Here is a 17,485-nt window from a genome sequence, read left to right as displayed (position 1 = left end):
CATCATTGTAAACTGAATTCAGTTGCGCCTTGGCTTGATAAAAGTTTTGGCATGCGTCAGGCAAAATCAGTGGCTGGAGGAGACAACAGAGACGGCACCAGATACGAGCAGTCATTTCTGAGCGAGAAGCAACAACGAAGACAACACAAAGACACACACGCACACGCGAGACAACGTCACATCATGGCGAAGCTGCTTGTTATTGCAGGGGTGTTGGCCCTGCTGAGCGCAACTGCTGTACGCGCAGCCACCGTCAACTGCCAGCCGGTCAATGGCAACGATCTCATCCGCAAATGCGGCAAGCAGTAGTGAGTATGCCATGGTTTAGTGTGACTGTGTGTTTGAATGAAAATGTGCGTGCGTATGTGTGTGTGTGTGTATGTATGTGTGCGTGGGTGTGTGCGTGGGTGTATGTGGGTCGGTGTACGTGGGTATGTTGAAATGTGTGGGTGTAGATGAGTGTCTCTGTCTCTGTCCTTGTGTCTGTGTTTGTCTCTGTCTATTGCATTAAATGCTTCTGCACGTGTGATGCTAACTGGGCAATTAATTCACTTGCAGCTTTGACCTTGCATCCATCAAGGGTGCCGATGGCAAGTCACTGCTCACCGCCAAGGACACAACCAACGGGGTACGTGTGTGTGTGTGTGTGCTTGTGTGTGTGTGTGCTTGTGATTGTGGTTTTGCTTCGTGTCAGAACGATTCAAGATGCCCGCGCCTTCCCCAAGCTTACCCCTTCCATCCCACGATTTTTGATCTTGCAGTACATGTACTACGTGCAGTTCACCAACAACGGCGTGCCATCCAAGCTCCCGTGAGTTTGTCTGCCTGCAGTTGCCTGCAACTGTGATTCACTTCCTAACCACACGCGCGTGTGGACCTTGCAACACACACACACACACGCACGCACGCACACACACGCACACACAGACTCAAATGCACACCCAAGAACACAAACTCACACATGCTCACACAAATGACCACACTCCCCTTGTGTGATTTACACCCACTTGCAGCAACTGCACCCTGCAGGACAGCTCCGTGCTCGGCGCGCAGGTGCGCCTGGACGGCCAAGGCTGCTACAGCCTGGCCAAGGCCAACCTCATCAACTGGGCGTATGACAACTCCACCAACGACCTGACCATCACCGCGACCGGTGGCACAAACGGGCGGTCCATGAGCATCAAGGCGCAATGCCAGTTTGGCGCCAAGTACACCAACATGCAGGAGACGGGCGAGTCTGGCCTCACCTACAACTTCAACATCAACATGCCCAGCAAACACTGCACCAACTCTCCCCCTCACGGCCCCAGCCACAATGGCAAGAAGAAGACGGACGGCGGTGCCATTGTCCTTGGTGTTTTCTTTGGCGTCCTGCTCGGTTACTTTGTGCTCGGCGCCGTCTACCTCGGCGGTGCGCAGGGCAGGCGCGGCGTGGAGATGATCCCCAACCGCGAGTTCTGGGCGTCCCTGCCCGGCCTCGTGCAGGACGGCTTCTACTTCACCACCGCCAAGCTCAAGGGCACCGCTTCCCGCGGCAACTACGCCCAGATCTAGATTGCGCGCGCTCAGCAAGCGTTGTCGTGGCCAACCCCCGACAATCCTCTTTTCGTTTTGCTTTGATGTGCGTCTCGGGGGTTTTCTTGATTCGCTCGACCTTTTGTTCTCCCCTTGTTCCTCGTTCTTCGTCTTCTTCTTTTTCGCAGCGTTCCACAAGTGTGTGTCTGTGTGTGTCTGTGTGTCTGTGTGTCTGTGTGTGTTGTGTGTGTGTTTGTGTTGTGTGTCTGTGTGTGTTTGTGTTGTGTGTCTGTCTGTGTTGTGTCTGTGTCTGTCTGTGTCTGTCTGCCTGACGTTGGCTGCTGGTGTTTTGTGGCAGCGTGCAGCAGTGTGTGTGTGTGTGTGTTTGCCGAAAGTGTAAAGTGTGGTGACGTACACGCACATGCACGTGGTCGATTAGCTCTCTGTTGGTTTTGGTGTGGCGTCGCGGCGACTATCGCAAAGTACAGTGCCTGTGACGTGAATGTTACGCTCGTGGTCATGCACACGTGTGCGGCACACATACACAACACAACAAGGCGAACACAGCAACACGGACACAGGCACTTAAGTGACGCAAGTGGTGTGTGTGTGTGTGTGTGTGTCCGTCTGCACGATGTGAAAGGAAGATACAACTGCTTTATGGCTGTGTGGAGAAGACGCTTCATGTCGCACTTGGATGTTGATGTGTGAGTACAGGACAGTTAGAAAAAATTGGGGTTGACACGTTGTGATGTGATTTGAAATGACACCCACAGCCAACTGGACAACGTTAAAACATCTGACCAGAAGAGGGTCCACCCTCATCATCATCGTCGTCGTCGCCATCATCGTCACCAGCGTCATCATCATCAGCGTCGTCCAACATGTCCAGCAAGCTTTCCTCTTCCTCCTCCTGGAAGCGGGTTGGTGGTTGCGCAGAGTGGGATCAAAAAGCACGCCAGCGTTAAGCACGGGCGGAGTTCGTGGGATGACACTTACGCTTGCATTCACATGCCCACAACCACACATCCAAACGTTCACACGCATGCATACATACATACACAAACCCACACTGCAACCCACAGGATGCAAACACACCTGCTGCTTAGTTGCTGCTTGCGCGTGCACGACTTTGCGCAATCCCTCATCGGCCGCCAGCGAGGGGTCGATGGCGTGATTGCCAGTTGCACCGTAGCTGCTGCTGCTGCTGCTGTCGTCATCATCGTCTCCATCGTCGTCACTGTCGGCGTTGTTGTTGGTGTTGTTGTTGTTGTTGTTGTTGCTGCTACGGTGCTCGTTGTTGTGCTTCTTGGTGGCGTTGTCGTCGGCGTCCCCATCATCATCCTCGTCCCCGTCATCATCGTCATCATCGTCATCATCATCATCATCGCTGCTGTCACCATCGGCACTGTCATCCTCGTCGTCATCGTCACGATCGTCCTTCCCCTTTGGCACAATCATCTGCGACGACACTTCTTGGCCTGAAACACGAGCGCGTGGTCAACGGAGCGGCGCTTGTGAGACACGATCAACACCACCAGGGCAGCAACACCGCTGGCAATTCAACACATGTGTATGCATGCTTAAGCGAGCACACACACACACACAAAAAAAAAAAACCAAAAAAAAAAAAACGTGCTGCCCACCATCAAGGCCTTTGTGCTTGAGAACACCAACGGTGAACGCTGCGTCGCAATCGTTCGCAGTCATCATTGCCTGGACACGCGTGTGATGAGATTTGTGTGTGTGTGTGTGTGTGTGAGTAAGTGTGTGTGTGTGTGTGTGAGTAAGTGTGTGTGTGTGTGTGTGAGTAAGTGTGTGTGTGTGAGCATGTGTGCATGTGTTTGTGCATGTGTTTGTGCGTGTGTGTGTGTGTGTGTGTGTGTGTGTGTGTGTGTGTGTGTGTGTGTGTGTGTGTGTGTGTGGGAGGGCGGGGGCAAAGGGCATCAGTGAGAGTGACATAGCGCGAGGTGACAGACTGTCCTTCCACGATTTCATGTCCCGACGCAATCATCAGCATCATCACAACACCTTAGCCTTGAAGACAAGCGTCTCGAGGCTCCGTTTGAGCGCCGGCACATACGACGTCAGTACCACGTCCTGCACCACTTTGCTGTGGTTGCAGATGGACTGCAAGTGCCGTGTGCTGGCGAGGTTTTGGAGCGCGTGGTGATGGTGGTGGTGGTGGCGGCGTGGAAGCATGCAGGGCGTGAGCACAGGAGCGAGGCCAAGGTGTCCACAACAAAAGACGCGTGAAGAGATGCAGGGACGGTAAAGAGAATCGTCAAAGAGAGACACACACATCGTCCACCTTGAAGCATGCACGAACCTCTTCTGAACGTCCTTGAGAAGAAGGACGACAGGGATGGGCTGATGCTTGAGGCAGCGGGCAAGAAACGGCATGCTGGCAAGTGCGCACGAGAGTGAAGCAAAAGCAGGAGAGGCAGACGCGTGGCATGGTGACAAGGTGCAGTTGAATGCGCAGAACATTGGAGGGGAGCGAAACAAACACAGGGGCAGGCAAAGACAGGGAAAGACAAAGACACACAGTGTGTGTGTGTGAGAGAGAGAGAGAAAACGTACACACAGATTCGCACACACAGGCACACACACGCGCGCGCGCGCGCACACACACACAGGCACGCACACGCACACACACACGCACACACGCACACACGCACACACACACACACACGCACACACGCACACACGCACACACGCACACACAGCACACACACGCACGCACACACACACACTGACATGGCTCGGCTGAACTGGTCCACAAACTCCTTGGAAGATTTGACGACAGCGGCGAGGACGCCTTTGCTGCGGGCAAGCTTGAATCGCGTCAGGTGCACGCTCACGCCAAACGCCTGCAGGCGGTGGTGGCAGGGGGATGGCGGCACGGAGAGGAATGGTGAGAACGGGAGGGGCACCAGGCCAAACACACGTCCCGAAAGGCCGTGCACAGAAATCCGAGAGACAGCACAGCAAAAGCGCGGCGCACACGCGCGTACCTTGCACACATCCGAGACCTGCTCCAACGTTTGGTCATCGCGTGGGTCTGCCAGACGCGAGGAGGTGTTGGGATGGGCGTTGGGTTTGTGGGTGGTGCAGGGGAGGGCACGAAAATGACGCGCGCACAAGCAAATAAATGAAGACATGCGTGTGCACACACGCAACAATTCAGAGCACACACTAGCAAATCAAAACACACACGCACGCACGCACACACGCAAACAAACAATTAAGTGCACACACTCGCAAATCAAACCAAACAACCACACGCACGCACACACGCACGCATTCAACCTGAGAGGGTGGATCCAAGCGCCGTGAGCTGATGTGAGCAGTAGCGAAAGCACGCACGCATGTACGTGAGAAACGTCGAGCGACACAGCGTGGCAAAAGCGGAGGTCTTTGCTTTCTTGGCAGCGGGCTGCCCATCGTTCCCTTCCGCTGCCGCTGCCGGCGGTGCTGCTGCTGTTGAGTGCCGTGCAAAGTCGAGCATGGCAGCCTGGACGGTGCGCACGGCCTGCCCGTCAACAGAGTGGACGAGGAAGATGTCCAGCAGGCGGGCGAGGGTGGCGGTGGCAATGGGACGGCGATCATCATCAAGCCAGTTCAGGTCAATGCACTGATGCGCCAGCGGCGACAGCAGCGCATCAGCACGCATGCGCAACTCTTCATCCGCGTCGTCTGTTTTGGGGCGTTTGCAAACGAGTTCGGGGGAGTTGCCGTGAGCATGCGTTTGCGTTTGCGTTTGTGTGTGCGTGTGTGCGTGTGGGGGGGGGAGAGGGGAGTCAAACACACAAGCTGGAGAGTGTCGACAACGTGTACGTACATGTACATTGCACACACACACACACACACACACACACACATGCACGCAACTTCACAAGCAAGCGCGCAGACCTGCGAGTGATGGGATTGCTTCGATGATGAGGAGGACGGTGAGAAACGACTCTGCTGTGGGCGCCTTGTCAGCCACGTTTGCCAGGTACTTGATGCACATATGTGCCGCCTGCTGCAGCCCAAGCTGCTCGTCCACACACAGACGAGACGCAATCGTGCGCAGCATGGCAAGGCGCAGCGGCGGGTGCGAGGGAAGGTCTGGCCACGACAGCATGGCGTGCGCAACCTCCAGCGTCAGCCCAACAACGTCGCGGTGGTGGTCGTAGTGCTCGTGCTTGGAGAGGACAGAGTGGCGGCGGGTGCCGGCGTGGGCGTCAAAGATGGTGTGGAAGAACTCGCACGAGGACTCGAGATGCCGGCACAGCGACGGCAGCACCTCATCCACAAACCAGCGGCCAACCTGTCGATGGTTTTGAAGGAGACGAGCAACACGGCATGAGCTGCAGATTCAACCGCCCAGCTGCCAACCTCTCATTCACGAGTACATGCACACACATGCACACACATGCACACATGCACACACATGCACACATATGCACACGGAAGCGCACCTGCTGCGGGGTGTGGTCGAGAAGGGCGTGGAAGCCCGTGTGGGAGCGGGCGACGGCGGCGGCGCTGCTGGTCCACGGCCCGCGCTTCACCGGCGAGAACACGCGCTTTACCTTCGACAGCAGATCGCGCAGGAGATACGCGACATGCGGCGGGGACAGCCGCTTCTGGGACGCGCGTGACCCGCCCTCATCCCCGCTGTTGGCCGTGGCGGCGGCGTCTTTGGAACCCTGATTTTCGTGCTGGTGGTGGTGGTGCTGCTGGGCATCCAGCAGATCGTCACCTGCGTGCCAGCGAAGGACCTGCAGCAGGACAGCGGCATGGGGGCGCGTGGGAGCGCGTGGGGTTCGGGTGAGACCAACGACAGGAGAGCAATTGAACGAGGTCGCGTGTCAGGATGTGTCACATTACATGCACAACAGGGGCGAGTTCGAGAAGCCGCACGCGGACGACATGAGCAGGTGTGGTGAAGCAAAGGCGCTGATCACACACTGCAACTACAACAGTAGCAGAGGCAACAACAGCAGAGGCATGAGTGGTGGACCTGAAACACGGGGAGTTGCAGCTCCCGCAAGTACGGGCGAAAGCGAACAGTGTCCAGCAACACATCCTTGGTGTCGCTATCAGACTGCGTCACCGCGCCTGCTGATGCTTGCGGCGCTGTGCTGTGCACCTGCGTGTCCGCGCCGCCGTCTGAGGTGTTTGCGTGGTTGCTGGCCGTGCTGCTGGTGGCACCTGGCGTTGCCTTGGCCGCATGTGGGCCGCGCGTGCTCTTGCGCTTCAGCGGCGGCACCACGCCCTCGTCCACGGCGTGTGCGACGTACGGCTGCATGTGGTGCTGCTCCATGCATGTGGCCACCATCTTCTCCAGCGCTACCAGGTGCTCGATGCGCCCGAGCACGTGGCCGCGCAGGTCGGAGTCGGTTGTGCCTGCAAACGCGTTGATGGTTTCCCGCAGCCAGTTGATGGTGAAGAAGAGGCAGTGGCACAGCGTGTCCTTGGTGGACGGCGTGAAGGTTGCGAAACTGTCCAGGGTGGACACGTCGGGGAACCAGAGCGGGCAGCTGAGCAGCGCATCAATCTCGGACATGTCTCCGTCGTGCTCCACCCCCGTCAGCGTCTGCAGCAGCCGGAACGACGGGCACATGGGCAGCAGCAGGTCTGATCGGCCACGCTGCAGCATCAGCGGCACAAATCCAGCCACCACGTCGCCTGCAGGGCATGGGGTTGTGGCGGTGTGTGTGTGTGTGGGTGGGTGGGTTCGTTTGTGTGTGTGTCTGTGCGTCTGTGCGTCTGTGTGTGTGTGTGTGTGTGTTCGTTTGTGTGTGTGTGTGTGTTTGTGCGCCTTGTGTTGTGCCATATCTTGTGTGCCTGCTGCTTGCCGTCTGTGGCCGTGTACCTTCGCCAGAAAGATCGAAGCTGAACCCGCGGGTGATGACAATGTCCGGGTGCGCGACGTTCACGTCGTCCTGGCACCAATGAACAAAATGTAAAACCAGCAACGATGCCGGTGAGATCATGAACGCAATCAAAGGACAATGAACACAACAGCACAGACACGACTTAATATTCTCGTGGTAGCACACGTACATCTCGCTCCAGAAGATAGATGGACTGGAAATCAAGCAGCAGGTTGTCATCTGTCGCTCGTGCGTGTGTGCGTGTGTGCGTGTGTGTGTGTGTGTGTGTGTGTGTGTGTGTGTGTGTGTGTGCGCGCGTGTGCGTGTGTGCGTGTGTGCGTGTGTGTGTGTGTGTGTGTGTGTGTGTGTGTGTGTGAGGGACAGATGTAACGGCAATGCGTAACGAAAGCAAGGGATAGAAAAGAGCGAGAAGCAAGGAGGATTGTCCAACAACAGCAGAGTCAGGCGATCAAAGACACGTGAACAAAAATACGCACTGATCCATTCTGCAACGGGCGGTGGAAGCGGCACAGCGGCGACGAGGGAGGCGAGTTCATCGCAAAACAGCGCTTTGGACGTCGGGAAATGATTCACACTGGCGGAGACGTGTTGGTGAAAGGAGGGAGGGTGAGGAGGAACAGATACGGGGGCATCGCCTTGTGAGCAATGTGTAATGATGGATGGGCAAATGGGTGAGCTTGGATGTGCACGAGGTGAATGGAAGAGGACGAAGCGTTGTGCTGGCAAAGGAATACGTCAGCTGTACGCACTTGTCATAGATGAGCTGCAATATCTGCAACAGCGAGGAGAGATGGTTGCCTGTTGGACAAGCCAGAAGACGGGTGAGTGATGGATGAGGAGGAGCACGACAGGTCCACACGGGGAACCGCAACAACGGCGCACACGCACGAACACACGCACATATGAACATATGCACACATGAACACATAGACACATGGACACATGAACACATGAACACACACACACGCACACACATGAACGCACGGTCGATGGAGATGCCTGCGTCGTTGGCGAGAGCGAGCCAGGTGCGGGTGACGGTGGTGGCAGCGATGGTGCCAATGCGTTTCAGCTCTTCATTCGATTGAGACAGCTGTCATACACGGGGTGCAATGGAGAAGGGATGGCGGCGGTGGCGGTGTTGGTGGTGGAGTGAAGGGTGAGAGACATTCTGCATGGAAGGACATTATGTTATCCAAGACACCTTCCTCATCGCACAAGTTCACACACACACACACACACACACACACACACACACACGTTCATCCGCACCATCTTCCTGAGGAGAATGTGTGTCTCGTCGTCGATGAGGCCTGCGGCAGCGGTGCGCTGGCGGTCAAACGTGAGCGTGGTCAGGACACGGAAGAGCTGCCGGATGTGGATGAAGTGCAGGTTGCTCAGGCAGTCCAGGATGCCATTCAACATGAGCGCAAACGGGTGCAGCAGCTTCGGGTGGTCAGTGGCCAGCGACAGCAGCACAGACATGGCTGCGTCCACCTCCTGTGCCTGCCCCGTGCCAATGTGCGCCACCAGGGCCCCAACCACCTCCTGCCGCGCATATGTGTCCATGTGCACGAAGCACTGGTGGTAGAGGGTGCAGGCGAGGTGGCGGCACGCGGCCTCCTGCCGCCGGTTCAGGATGTCCGCCATGTGCACAATCGACTTGAAGCACATCGAGAACGCGCGCGTGTGTCTGGCAAACATGGCTGCGGCCATGGCGGCGGTGAGCCGGCCCGTGCTTGCAAGCTTGATCACGGTGGTCTCCGCGCCGCGGCGGTGGGCGTTCTGGTGGTGCAGCAGCAGCAGCACAAGCAGGTCGAGGGCGGTGATGGGCTGGGCCACCGTCGTCTTGATTTGCCGCAGCCACGCCTTTGCAATGCGCGCATCAAATGCCAGCCCGTTCTTGATTGCAGCCACCACAAACACATCGTGATCATCGCCCTCCTCGCGGCGACTGCTGCTGCCACCATTGTGGTTGTTGTTGGTGTTGGCCGTTTGCACGGTGGAGAAATCGATGTTTTCCCTCATGTTCTTTGTCAGCAGATTCACATCCATCCCATCCGCTGAATACCAGTGTGTGTGCGTGTGCGTGCGTGTGTGTGTGTGTGTGTGTGTGTGTGTGTGTGTGTGTGTGTGTGTGTGTGTGTGTGTGTGTGTGTGTGTGTGTGTGTGTGTGTGTGTGTGTGTGTGTATGTGAGGGATCGGCTGTGAGAGAACGTGTCACAGCGACACGTGCAGGCAGGCACATGTGAGGTCACCGTCACACACCGTTTCACACTGCGGCAACATCTGCCACTCCCCTCCACCTTGCTGCATGAGAAATTTGATGACGATTGGGAGGCACTCTGGACTGTAAGATCCAAGCTGGCCCAGCACGTGGTCGCAGCACGTGGTCGCAGATCTGGCGCAGGCGTGCCGGCGCCACACTGCACCGCAGGGGTTAGGGTGGACAGAGAAAGAGAGAGAGAGAGAGAGAGAGAGAGAGAGAGAGAGAGAGAGAGAGATGCAAGAGGGATGGGTGAGTGGTGGTGGTGGTGGTGGTGGTGACGGAATGGCTGCGTCGTGATGCAAGAACTTGGTGGCTGAGGAACACTCCGCAGATACACAACGTCATCGACAACGCAAACATCATCAGCTTCGTGTTCGCACTTGAGATTTGAGAATGCATCGAGGATGGCTGGCGCCAATGACGGCTCGCCTTGCAGCAACTGTAGCGGTGGCATGACGTGGGGTGAAAGCACGCACTGCGGTCGGCAGCAGAGTCACGCATGATGCAAATGCAGGGCCAGTTAAGTACACAAGCACACACACACACACACACACACACACACACACACACACACACACACACAGGGTCGTACGGAGAAGAGGTGGTCTGTGAGAAAGGCGGAGGACTGGTCGTCACACAACTCGGGCAGCGCTTGGATCATCTGTAACAGCGAGAGAGATCGTGGCAAGGCGTGGGCGTGTTGCCCAACGCATAACACGCGTGTGTATGAGGGTCGTTGAAAGACGAGCCATGCACGTACATGAATGTGAACATGAATGCAAACACACATGAATATGAACACATGAATGCAAGCACGCACACGCACACACACACACGCACACACGTACACACATGTATGCACACCTCCTTCTTCAAGTCTGTTGGCAGGATGGCGAGCACTTGGAACATGGTGTCTGTTGTGTTTTCGGGGTCGACCATGAGCTCGAGCCAGCGCAGTTCGCCGAGCAGCAGCCGCGGAATGTCCAACGACACCGATGCAGACGAGTCCGCCTGGCTGAACTGCACACTGGTGGGTGGGCGGGTGGCGTACAGTGTGCGAAGTGCACGAGGCATGCATGATAAGTGCTGAATGGCTGGGGTTTGAGGAACTGTACAGGATATAGGTCAGCAACAGCATCACCTGACAGCATACTTGCGGGCGGCACGAAGCATCCGACACACGTTTACACAGACAAACACACAAGGTCGCACGCGTGCACACACACACACACGCACGCACGCACACACACACACGCACACACGCACACACGCACACACGCACACACAGAGCGCATCACTGCCGCACGCACGTGTCTTCCATGGCAAACTCTGAGATTTTCTCGAGCAGGACGCGGTACACCTCCGGCTGCACGCTTGGGGTGTTCAGCAGCACCTTGACCAAACTCGGCAATCGCCGCCCACTTCTGTTCACATACACACACGCACACACACGCACACTTGTTGTCAGAATACGTATGTGTGTGTTGGGGAGCTAAGTGCGCGCGCCCAACATGCACACACATGCCCATACACAGATCACGCACACACACACACACACACACACACACACACATGTGTACACCCATGCTCACGCTTTAGGTTGACTGGATGTGGGCGTTCTGGTTGAGGCTGGTTGCAGTGGCGAGATGACGCGCCGAAGATGGGCGGCGCTCTCCACATATTCCGCAAATGATTCTGGCAACAAAGCAAGGCGGTGCAATGTGGTGCAAGTGGCGCAGTGCCAAGTGTCAAGCGTCAAGTGAGCGAGTGACAAGCTACCAAGTGATTGTTGGAGGTGGCAGAACTCCAAATCCAAGCGTGCCAACAAGAAAACAACCAAAGCAAACACCACAACGACCAACCTTCAAACGCCTTTCGGTTGCTGGCGTGGTTGAGATGGTCCCTCAATGCGCGCGTCGCCTCCTGCAGCGTCTTGGCTGCTCCACACCGCAAGCAGAAGTATGAGCAGGAGCGGGAGCAGATGTGTGGTGTGAGGTGGAGGAGAAACACAAGCACATGGCAGCTGAAGCACATGCGCGGGAAAACCGTGGCGAGGCACGCAACCACCAGCCAGTCCAAGCAATCACGGTGGCACTGCGCATCACTGACTTAGGATGGGCGGTCCATCTGGGCTCAGTGCCACGCCGCACGACGCCAGCACATCCTCCAAAGCCATCGTAACCGTGGAGCGGTGGGAAGGGCGCTTCGCAAGCAAGCACAACACCAACACTGCCACTGCCGCTGCTGCTGCGACTGTCCAAACACGTTCCTGCCACCAGCAGTCGTTTTGTCTTCTTCGCGCCGTTTCTCGCTGTGCGGATTCCCTATAAGATATTGCCAATCGCCCATGAATTTGGTTGCCAAACGAAAACGCAAACAACGACGACGACGACGAAGCAACGACTGGCTTGTAAATCGACTCCACAGCACACGCACACAGACACACGCACACAGACACACGCAGACGGGCACCAAGCACACGCACACAGACACACCCACACGCACACACACAGCACACACGCACACAAGGACAGGCGCGTAGCTGAGGGGGGAAGGACCACCCAGCTTCGCCAAGGATGTGGCAGCAACGTGCTTTGCGAAGTGCGTGGAGCGATCGCATCACGTGGCTTGCATACGTGGTAGATTCACGTGGTGGTGTTTCAAGTGTGTGTGTGTGTGTGTGTGTGTGCTCTGCTTTGCCACTCTCACGGTGTTACATCACGTGTCATCAACGACCCACAGGCAACCAACAGCGCGCCCGAGGCTCGCATCGACCGCCATGGGCTGCAGATGAAGAGTACGTATGTATGTGTGTGTGCGTGTGTATGTGTGTGCGTTTGCGTGTTGTGTGTCAACGTGTCTGTCTGTCTGTGTCTGCGCGTTTGTGTGTTGTGTCAACGTGTCTGTCTGTGTCTGCGCGTTTGTGTGTTGTGTCAACGTCTACCTGCTCTTGTGTATGCAAGGGCCCCGTTGCTTGCCGTTCAACCTTATCCACCCACACCTCGGCCTGGTTTCATATGCTCAGACCAAGCAATGCTGCCCGTGAGCGACAACAACACGAGGCGTCGTCCCAAGCGACGGTGGCGAGATCGCGACCACGGTCCCGGTCCCAGGAACGGATCCATCACTCCGCATACGGCGTCACACCACCAGCCGCTCCCCAGCAGCACCAACAGCCACAGCAACAGCAATACTACCCTCCAGCTACAGGATACGGCCAATCGCACCCAGCACAGGCGCCACCGCCAAACCCTGTCTCTCAGCAAGATCTCGAGCAGATGTCCCTGACTGACCTTGAGCGCCTCCTGGCACAGTGAGACCCGGCTGCATGTGTGTGAATAGTATGTGGGTGGGTGTGGACCTGTATGTTGTGTATGTTGTGTGTGTGTGTGAGCATGTGTCGGTGTGCATGTCAATTGCTTCCCTACTCGCAATAACTGCTGCTGCTGCTGCTGCTGCTGCTGCGTGACTGGTATCATGGCACTTCTCCAAACACTTGCATCCGCGCTCATGATTGCCGTTCATTCTTTTTTCTTTTTTTTTTGACGTTGTTCTCAGGCGGCGCCAGGAGCGGCCCCGCAAACGCCAATCGCCCCATGAATTTGGTTGCCAAACGAAAACGCAAACAACGACGAACGAAGCAACAACGAAACTGCTGCTTGCTTCACATCAATCAAGACCATCAAAGCGCATCACAGCACACAGGCAGGCAGACGCACACACACACCCACACGCACATAGACACACCCACACGCACGCACACGCACACACGCACACAAGGACAGGCGCGTAGCTGAGGGGGGAAGGACCACCCAGCTTCGCCAAGGATGTGGCAGCAACGTGCTTTGCGAAGTGCGTGGAGCGATCGCATCACGTGGCTTGCATACGTGGTAGATTCACGTGGTGGTGTTTCAAGTGTGTGTGTGTGTGTGTGTGTGCTCTGCTTTGCCACTCTCACGGTGTTACATCACGTGTCATCAACGACCCACAGGCAACCAACAGCGCGCCCGAGGCTCGCATCGACCGCCATGGGCTGCAGATGAAGAGTACGTATGTATGTGTGTGTGCGTGTGTATGTGTGTGCGTTTGCGTGTTGTGTGTCAACGTGTCTGTCTGTCTGTGTCTGCGCGTTTGTGTGTTGTGTCAACGTGTCTGTCTGTGTCTGCGCGTTTGTGTGTTGTGTCAACGTGTCTGTCTGTGTTTGTGCGTTTGTGTGTTGTGTCAACGTCTACCTGCTCTTGTGTATGCAAGAGCCCCGTTGCTTGCCGTTCAGCCTTATCCACCCACACCTCGGCCTGGTTTCATATGCTCAGACCAAGCAATGCTGCCCGTGAGCGACAACAACACGAGGCGTCGTCCCAAGCGACGGTGGCGAGATCGCGACCACGGTCCCGGTCCCAGGAACGGATCCATCACTCCGCATACGGCGTCACACCACCAGCCGCTCCCCAGCAGCACCAACAGCCACAGCAACAGCAATACTACCCTCCAGCTACAGGATACGGCCAATCGCACCCAGCACAGGCGCCACCGCCAAACCCTGTCTCTCAGCAAGATCTCGAGCAGATGTCCCTGACTGACCTTGAGCGCCTCCTGGCACAGTGAGACCCGGCTGCATGTGTGTGAATAGTATGTGGGTGGGTGTGGACCTGTATGTTGTGTATGTTGTGTGTGTGTGTGAGCATGTGTCGGTGTGCATGTCAATTGCTTCCCTACTCGCAATAACTGCTGCTGCTGCTGCTGCTGCTGCTGCGTGACTGGTATCATGGCACTTCTCCAAACACTTGCATCCGCGCTCATGATTGCCGTTCATTCTTTTTTCTTTTTTTTTTGACGTTGTTCTCAGGCGGCGCCAGGAGCGGGTGCACCGACCCCAGTCCACGCCGGTCGAGGAAGGGCTGTACCATGCCCACTCCTACCGCGTGCCGGATGCAGCGTCCAGCCGCCCCAAGAGCTACGGCGCACCGCAACAACAGCAGCAACAACGCCCGGGCGGCCCCTCATGGCTGGCAGATGCAGACACAATATCTGCCCAGGCGGCATCGCGGGCCGCGTCGCGTCGCTCCACCCGCAGCCTGACAACACCAGGCCAACAGCAGCAGCAGCAGCAACAGCCGTCGCCAGCACTGCAGCAGCAGGACCGTGTGGCGGCACAGCGCGCATATGCGGAGGAGCTTGAGCGGCAGATTGCAGACAAGAAGCGACGGGAAAAGGCCATGAAATACGGCGGGGGCGATGACGCGGGCGTCTCATTTGTGGACCTCGACAGGCACAAGGACAAGCAGGTGTGGCGTGTGTGTACAGTGTACCTGGGGAGTAGGTGGTTGATATGTGATGTGAAGCGAGGCTGCGTTCCCGCTTGTATGCACACCTACGACGTGATGCTTTGTCGTCCGTATCGGGCAAGAAGACGCCTGCTGTGTGCGGTCTCGCAAACCGCATTCACACAATCATGCGCACCATCACGCACACACACACACACACACACACACACACACACACACACACACACACAGGGTGGCTGGCGAGATGGAAACGATGAAAAGACGCCGCAGCGGCAGCCACCGCGCCGCTACCAACAGCAGCAGCAGGACGACACAATGGCCGCCACCCAGCGCCCAGGTCTCGTACGTCACACCAGCTCCCGTGAAGGCCCCAGGGGAGGCGGCGGTGGTAACGCCTTCCAACAGCAGCAGCAGCAGCAGTTCCCACAGCAACAACAGCAGCAGTTTGTGCCTGGTGGCGGCGTGTACGGAGGCGGGTTTGCGCCACAGCCCATGGGAATGCCCGTGAGCATGCCCATGTATGGCGCGTCCCCGTACTCAGCCTTCCCCGCCGTTCAGCCCTATGCACCGCCACCACCACAGCAGCAGCAGCAGGCGTACGTTGCCCCGTTTGTAACGCCGGCGGGACCGCCGCTGTACGGGCAGGCGCCGATGCCGCCGGCCGCCGTGGAGCCGCCAGTCTCTGGCGAACACGTGCATCACGTGCGGGTGCACGGCGACGAAGGCAGCGGCAGTGGCGGCGGTGGCGGCGGCGGCGGCTGGGACAGCAACCAGTACACCCAGCACTACCAGAACTCCCCGCATGCGAAAGGTATCGACAACCATGTGGATGTGTGGGTATGCGTGTGGGTGTAGTCGCTTTGCATCGTGGTTTCGTTCGGTCATCATGGTTTCGTTCGGACATTGTGTCGCTCACCCAATGTCCTTGTCTCCGCAATCAGGCGTTGCACCCGGCGTCGGCCCGCCCGGCCAGAGCAAGAAGTCGTACGCCGAAGAGCTGCGGGTGTGTGTTTCTTGAAACGGCTGCTTGCTTGCTGGTCGCTGTGTGGCTGGTTGGCCGGTTGGTTTGGCGATGTTGTTTTTGTATGTCTGCGTGTGGTTTGTGAATACGTCCTTTGGTCCTCATTGCCTGCATGCACTCACGAACGCCGCGGCGTTTTACCATCGATCATACCGCTATCAGGAGCAAATGCGGCTGAAGAAAGAGCGAGATGAGCAGAAGAAACGCGAACGCGATGCATGGGAGGCAAAGAAGGACCAAGAAATTGCGGTAAGCTAACCCACCACCAGTGTATTCATCATCATCATCATCATCAGCATCATCATCATCATCATCACGTGTGCTGTTGCGTTGCGTTGCGCATGCTTGTCAATTTTCACTCACCCACAATTACATTGCAGGATTACAACCCGTGGGGTCGCGCTGGTGCAGGTGCGCCTTCAAAGAAGACGCAACAACAACAACAGCAACAGCAGCAGCAGCAGCAGCAGCAGCCGCCGCCACAACAACAGCAGCCGCCACCGCAGTACGGCGGACCGCAGCAGCCTGCGCCGGTGGAGTCGCCGGGTGTGCCCGGCGGTGGACAGCACTCGTCGTCGCGGGTGACGGTGGTGGCGCAACCGGGCGATGAGCAGCGACGCCAGGCCAGGCTCAAGCAGCAGGTGGTGCTTGGTGGAGGAAGAGGGAAGAGGGTGATGGGATGCATGCGGGGATGATGTGCAACGGTGCTGATGGCGTGCGCTGGCGCTGATGATCACTCACTGCCCATCGGCATGTGAATGTGTGTGTACAGGAGGAACTAAGGCAGCAAATTGAGGAGAAGCGGCGGAAGAAGATGGAGGAGGAAGCGAAGCAGAAACAGGAGGAAGCACAGGAGCAAGAGCGCATTCGACGCGAACAGGTGGGTGCGTGTGCGCATGTGCGTGTGTGTCTGTGTGTATGTGTGTGTGTGCTTTTCTGTGGATAATGAACTTCCACATGGACCATGTGCAGTGTGCACCTTTCGACTCATTTGGCTTTTGTGTCGTTTGGGGGCCCAACAGGAGCGGCTGAAGCAGATGTTCGAGGAAGAGCAGCGGTTGCAGCGCGAAAAGGAGGAGAAGGCACGGAAAGAGGCCGAACTCCAGAAGCAACGTAAGTCAGCGCACGTACATAAGTGTGCATGTGTGCGTGCATGTTGTGCTAGTGTGCTGCGTACATGGGGTGCTATGTACCTGTCTGTATTTTTTTTTGACGCACGGAAGTCGAAAGCACCTGCTGATGCTGTGATGTCTGTGAATTTCCCCAATCAGAGATTGAGGAGAAGCGCCAGCGAATGCGCAAAGAGGCAGAGGAACGCGAGCGAAAGGCACAAGAGGTGTGTTGACGATATTCATGTGTGTTTGTGTGTGTGTGTGTGTGTGCTTGTCTTTGGTGATCTCACTCATCTGTCGATCACAAACATTTTCTCAACTTTGCAGAAATTTGAGCGGGAGCAGAAGGAGAAAGCGGAACGCGAAGCAGAGGAGATGCGACGCGAACAACAACAGCAACC

The 17,485-nt window shown here is 56.9% G+C and overlaps 4 protein-coding genes across 4 annotated transcripts in view; 3 read left to right on the top strand and 1 right to left on the bottom strand.

Moving 5' to 3' along the window:
• The first annotated feature begins 39 nt into the window (after positions 1–39).
• On the top strand, positions 40–1,754 carry PTSG_07762 (uncharacterized protein). Its single transcript, XM_004991509.1, has 4 exons — positions 40–308; positions 559–628; positions 762–811; positions 1,014–1,754. Exons 1-4 carry the CDS (start codon positions 52–54, stop codon positions 1,552–1,554), a joined length of 918 nt encoding a protein of 305 aa, XP_004991566.1. The 5' UTR covers positions 40–51; the 3' UTR covers positions 1,555–1,754.
• Positions 1,755–2,305: 551 nt separating this feature from the next.
• PTSG_07761 (uncharacterized protein) lies at positions 2,306–11,842 on the bottom strand (the record flags this gene model as incomplete). Its single annotated transcript, XM_004991508.1, has 25 exons — positions 2,306–2,428; positions 2,614–2,996; positions 3,162–3,231; positions 3,547–3,661; positions 3,845–3,919; positions 4,276–4,388; positions 4,533–4,579; positions 4,828–5,214; positions 5,431–5,830; positions 5,982–6,281; positions 6,524–7,191; positions 7,379–7,448; positions 7,570–7,619; positions 7,877–7,974; positions 8,150–8,198; positions 8,385–8,490; positions 8,670–9,460; positions 9,704–9,798; positions 10,047–10,105; positions 10,259–10,327; positions 10,531–10,693; positions 10,977–11,090; positions 11,259–11,361; positions 11,529–11,603; positions 11,776–11,842. The coding sequence occupies 25 exons, from the start codon at positions 11,840–11,842 to the stop codon at positions 2,306–2,308; spliced, it is 4,590 nt and encodes a 1,529-aa protein (XP_004991565.1).
• Positions 11,843–12,242: 400 nt separating this feature from the next.
• PTSG_07760 (uncharacterized protein) lies at positions 12,243–12,983 on the top strand (the record flags this gene model as incomplete). The annotated part of the gene is made up of 3 exons (XM_004991507.1): positions 12,243–12,305; positions 12,409–12,467; positions 12,692–12,983. 3 exons carry the CDS (start codon positions 12,243–12,245, stop codon positions 12,981–12,983), a joined length of 414 nt encoding a protein of 137 aa, XP_004991564.1.
• Positions 12,984–13,493: 510 nt separating this feature from the next.
• The window catches only part of PTSG_07759 (uncharacterized protein), a gene marked incomplete at its 5' end in the record, with an annotated part of 6,847 nt that continues 2,855 nt past the window's right edge, over positions 13,494–17,485 (top strand). Inside the window, 12 exons of the mRNA XM_004991506.1 lie at positions 13,494–13,556; positions 13,658–13,716; positions 13,980–14,267; positions 14,513–14,951; positions 15,183–15,762; positions 15,893–15,954; positions 16,135–16,221; positions 16,353–16,613; positions 16,745–16,852; positions 16,995–17,085; positions 17,244–17,308; positions 17,412–17,485. The exon at positions 17,412–17,485 is cut by the window's right edge and continues 133 nt beyond it. Coding sequence (XP_004991563.1) covers positions 13,494–13,556; positions 13,658–13,716; positions 13,980–14,267; positions 14,513–14,951; positions 15,183–15,762; positions 15,893–15,954; positions 16,135–16,221; positions 16,353–16,613; positions 16,745–16,852; positions 16,995–17,085; positions 17,244–17,308; positions 17,412–17,485 — 2,177 coding nt within the window. The remainder of the gene's footprint in view (positions 13,557–13,657; positions 13,717–13,979; positions 14,268–14,512; positions 14,952–15,182; positions 15,763–15,892; positions 15,955–16,134; positions 16,222–16,352; positions 16,614–16,744; positions 16,853–16,994; positions 17,086–17,243; positions 17,309–17,411) is intronic.

Source organism: Salpingoeca rosetta (genome assembly GCF_000188695.1).
Source record: "Salpingoeca rosetta unplaced genomic scaffold supercont1.19, whole genome shotgun sequence".
NCBI classification, from domain to species: Eukaryota; class Choanoflagellata; order Craspedida; family Salpingoecidae; genus Salpingoeca; species Salpingoeca rosetta.
The sequence above is the reverse complement of the archived record's forward strand: the minus strand, read 5'-3'. Positions and strand labels throughout refer to the sequence as shown.